This window comes from Hevea brasiliensis, chromosome 16 (genome assembly GCF_030052815.1).
Source record: "Hevea brasiliensis isolate MT/VB/25A 57/8 chromosome 16, ASM3005281v1, whole genome shotgun sequence".
Classification (NCBI taxonomy): domain Eukaryota; kingdom Viridiplantae; phylum Streptophyta; class Magnoliopsida; order Malpighiales; family Euphorbiaceae; genus Hevea; species Hevea brasiliensis.
In genome coordinates, this window is record NC_079508.1 from 41,382,418 (window position 1) to 41,387,380 (window position 4,963).

Here is a 4,963-nt window from a genome sequence, read left to right on the forward strand (position 1 = left end):
TGGAGATCAAGAAGTGTGCGGCAACCAATGAATCTACACTTGTCTGAGTAGAACTTGAAGTGTTATGGTAATTTAAACTATCATAACTCATGAAATCATGGTGATTGGTGACAAATCAACCTCAGTTATTATTTAATTAAAATATTCCCAAAATAAATTTGAACAAGTGTTCCAATGAGTTATCTGATAAAAGGGGAACAAATTCACAAAATTGATAATTCAACAATAGCTTACTAGTTGGATGGATGCATGCCCTGTGGTGAAGGCACTTATGAGATAAAACCTTGCTTTTCTCTCTTAAAAACCCCACCATTTTCTTTAAAGAAATAAAGAGTTGCCACAAAACTCTTTTTTGCAGACAAAACACATTTCCTTGCATTGAGTAACTTCAACTAACCTAACAAATGGGAAAAGAAATGGAAGAGTGCAAACTACATATGCTTACTAGATTATTGAGTATCAATCAGAACATAGCAAAAGATTTAGTTACCCAGTTGAAATTGAAACTCAGTTTCAAAGGACATTTAGGAGGACGATTAGATAAACTAGACTAGTAAAGCTACAATTCACATAACAACAAAAACCCCATCAGCATAATAGAAGCAATACTAATTAAATAAGATTAGATTATCCATAATTGGAGTTGCAAGCATTAATGGACTTATAATATCTAGAAAATTGGCGGTTAATGGGTTTGAGTTTATGGACCATCATTCACAAAATCACAGGCGATAAAAATTTAGGACTATAAACAATGAATCACAAAACTAGTGAGTAGTAGAATCAACAAATAAGCAAAAGATTCAGAGCAATCTCTTAAGTAGTAGCATCACATTAGAACCAACAATTACTTTTCAAAGAATCAATATGCAACAATGGAACTTCAGAAACACTACAAAGCAGCCAACTCAATGATGGAGAGAAGGCAACTTACCTCTTATAGGGCAAGTGATGGTGTCCACCATGAACAGGGGGCAATTGACAAGGAAGGAGATGGCTACTGAAATGGCAACACCATAGACGATGAGAGGAGTGTGATAGTGGTGAGAAACAACAAGGACAAAGATACTGAGAGATAAAGGTCAAGAGACAGCTAGGACAAAGTTCTAAATAGAAGAAAAAAGAAAATTAGGTATTAGAGTTTTAAATGAGTTATGGACTTAAAATGTGCCACAAATTCTGTCGATTTTTTGTTATAAATCCATTGAAACATTAGGCAATTTTAGTTTGTAGGTAATTAGTCACTACAGTTGATATAGTTGATGGTAATTCAATTTATTTTGCAACGGCTAGCACATTTGTTGCTAAGTCCACCACTAATTTAAATTATTTCTTACATATATAAATCCATCAAAAATTTCATCTCTAGTACCGTTGTTTTTTTTAGTGCCTATAATTAAACTATATGTTCAACTCATAAAATCAAAAAGAATAAACTATACAATTAAAAAAAAAATACCGTATTGTAAAATCATTAAGCATATTGGAGGCTTTCAAAAAACATGACTTACCAATGGAAAAGCAACAGCCAAACTATTAGCTTCATGATAAACATGCCGGATCTAATTTTTTATTAATTAATTTAATATTTAAAGTATTTATAATTCAAATTTAAGAACTCACAATACTACAATTAATTCTTTAAGATTTTTGACACTCACGATGGGCTCAAACACATCTAGGCCCAAATAAGGTTTGTAGCCTTAGAATAACTATAGCCCGTTGTGGGACTCAAGAATTGCATGAATGATAAGAATTGCTCAAGATAGCACATTCCTCGTGATATTACGAGCCCTGCACATTGCCTCCAGTGGCTCAGCCTTGGGCATAGAGAGCCCAGTTCCTTCAGACATGTCAATTTCTTGGTCACTTGCCCTTTTCCATTCAAAGCAATGAACCATGGACCCCAAACAAAACCCTATAACACGATTTGCAAGACCCATCCCAGGACATGACCTCCTCCCCAAGCCAAATGGGATAAACTTGTAAGTCTCAGAACCTTGACCTGGGCTCTCAAATCTCTCAGGTTTAAACTCAATTGCATCGTCCCAAAACTCAGGGTCCCTGTGTATAGCCCATACATTAACAAGCAGCCACGTATTGGGTTCCACATGGTATCCTCCAACACTGCACTCTTGAGATGATAAATGTGGAAGAAGCAATGGACCTGGTGGATGCAATCTCAGGGTCTCTGTTATGATATTCTGAAGATATGGTAGCTTGGAAAGATCAGATTCATCCATCATGCTTTCTTCACCAATCTGTAAGTCCAGTTCATTTTTTGCTTTCTCCAAAACTTCTGGATGATTAAGTAGATTGGACATTGCCCATTCTAATGTCCCAGCAGAGGATTCAGTACCAGCTAATACAATATCCTATGCATTAAGAATAAGAATGGTTGCTTTCGATTAATAAGTTTTCAAACAGAAATTAACATAATTATATTGATTATTGACAAGAAAGTGCTGCAGTGAATACTTTCAATATATTAATTACATGGAATACGTATATAATCCAAAATGCTCAGTCCATTACTCAAAAAAAAAAAAAAGTCAGACAATATATTTTAAATGACCTGTTCCAATACTACACGCCACTTAAAATTAAAGCACTTATGACATTTGATTTAATTTAATTTAATTTAATCTATTCAATGTAAACAACCGACAATCGTTGTTTTATGGCGCACACCATTGACCCAGTGTCGAGGAAAGAAAAATGTGTACAGCAGCCCCTATATAAATAATCCGCGTTTGGGTGTATAGCCGTCCCTATATAAATAATCAGGCCCCTTGATTAAATATGAAGGGATTAAAAATTAAATTTTTATATAATTATTATAATTAATAAAAAAATTGTAAATTATACTTTATTAAATAATAATTAATATTTATTTATTTTATTAATTTTAAATAATCAAGAAAATTTTAACAAAAAATTGCTCATAGGTCTGAAAATCTAATCTATCTACAGACCCAATTAAAAACTGAAAATGTTAATCTACATCTAATCAAGCAAATATTAATGAAAACGACAACTGAAAACCCCAAACCAGCAGCAAGAACATATGCATACAAGTGTAAACATATATGTAAATGCAAAGATAAAAAGCTTAGAAATTAAGAGGTGATCATCAGTACTAACCAGAATCAGGCCTTTGATAATTTCATCTGTATAGTATTCTGGTTGTGATTCTTGCAAACAGAGAAGATGGCTGATCATGGTCTCGTTCCTACTCTCAGAACTTGCCTTGTCATCACACAGATGCTCGTCAATAAGATCTTGGAGGAACCTATCAGTTCTTTTGCCAAGTCTCACCACTCTATTCAAAAAACCCTGGTAGTCAAACCACTGCAAGAAAGGCAAGAAATCTCCAAGGTATGAAGCTCCAGCATATTCAAAAATCTCTTTCATCATCTCCCTGAATTGCTTTGCCTCTGCCTTATCCTTTCCTGTCACTTCCTCCCCGTTGTACCGCTTCCCGGCGACCATGCGCATGATTATGTTAAAGGTTAGCTCCATGAGCATTGGTTTCAACTCTACCTTAGCAAAATCATGGCTCGAGAAACTATAGAGTTTGTTCAGGAAAATCTTGATTTCATCTCTCCTGATACCTGTGAAAACGTTGAGACGATTCGATGAGAAAACATCGAGAGTGCTTATCCGGCGAAGGTTGCGCCAGTGGTCGCCGTATGAGGCTGATGAAAGGCTGGTGCAATTGTAAGAAATGTACTTGCCCAAGGTTAAGGGAGGACGATTGGCGAAAACAATGTCATTTGTGGTGAAGCATTCTTCCACCGCGGACGGCGATGATACAACCATCACTCTGCGGGAACCGAATCGGAGAGAAATGATTGGACCATATTTTTGTGACAGAGTATGGAGAGATCGATGGAGGGGAAGATTGACCAGATGGAGATGACCTATAATTGGAAGAGCGCGTGGACTTGGTGGGAGGTTTCTGTGTTGTGTGCTTGTTCGTAACCAGAAGTTTAAGGCAAGAAGAACAAAGGGAAGGGCCAAAACCATACAGAAAAACTTATCCTCCATGCTTGTTGCTTATCTACAAGTCCTGCTTCGATGCATTATACAGAAAAGTAGTATTGGTGGGAATCTTGCCATATATAAAATAAAGCAATTATTATTTAACTTAATTTAATTTAATCCACTAGATGCAGGTAAGTGGCACTTATTATCTTATGTCTTACATCATCGACCGACCGTTAAAGGGGAAAAAAAAAATGCATTTGGGTGTAGCAGCCCCTATATAAATAATCAAGGCAGACGCAGTATTATATATCAAGGAGTTGTTGGGGAAAAAAAATAATATATATATATATATATATATATATATATATATATATATATATATATATATATATAAAATTAAGAATTTATAAATTATATGTTATCAATCAATAATTAACATATATTTTTCTTATAAATTATATATTATATTCTTCTTATAAAATTAAGAATTTATAAATTATATATTACTAGAATAAATTAGGAACATGGATAGTGATTAATCAGATATTATAATACTTATTAAACACGATGATATGGTGTTGTTATTAAGTTTAACAACTTATTTTGATAATAGAGTAGAATTAAATCGGATATCAAAAGTTGGAGTGAAATTATTAAAAATTATGAAAGGTTCGATTTTTTTTTTTGTGATTTTACTTTTTCTTTAAAAATGACTTAGACCCTTTAATCAGAAAAATATTTTTTATTAATCCATTTTCCTGAATGCCTTTTAACGCTAGAAAATGTAAAAAATATTTTCCGTGAAATAAACAGAACCTTAATTTTATTTGTAACTATTCTTATTTTATAAAAAATATAATAAGTTTTATACAATAATATATTTATTTATTTAATACATAATGAATATTTTATAAATATAAAAAAATAGTTATTTATTATAGAATTTTGTTTATGTACTATTCATAAATATTAA

At 33.1% G+C, this 4,963-nt stretch overlaps 1 protein-coding gene across 1 annotated transcript; it reads right to left on the reverse strand.

Annotated features, from left to right (window-relative positions):
- Positions 1-1,536: 1,536 nt before the first annotated feature.
- On the reverse strand, positions 1,537-4,135 carry LOC110662166 (cytochrome P450 81Q32-like). The gene is made up of 2 exons (XM_021821051.2): positions 3,145-4,135; positions 1,537-2,375 (listed from the first exon to the last, which is right to left on the reverse strand). The coding sequence occupies exons 1-2, from the start codon at positions 4,048-4,050 to the stop codon at positions 1,761-1,763; spliced, it is 1,521 nt and encodes a 506-aa protein (XP_021676743.2). The 5' UTR covers positions 4,051-4,135; the 3' UTR covers positions 1,537-1,760.
- Positions 4,136-4,963: the final 828 nt, after the last annotated feature.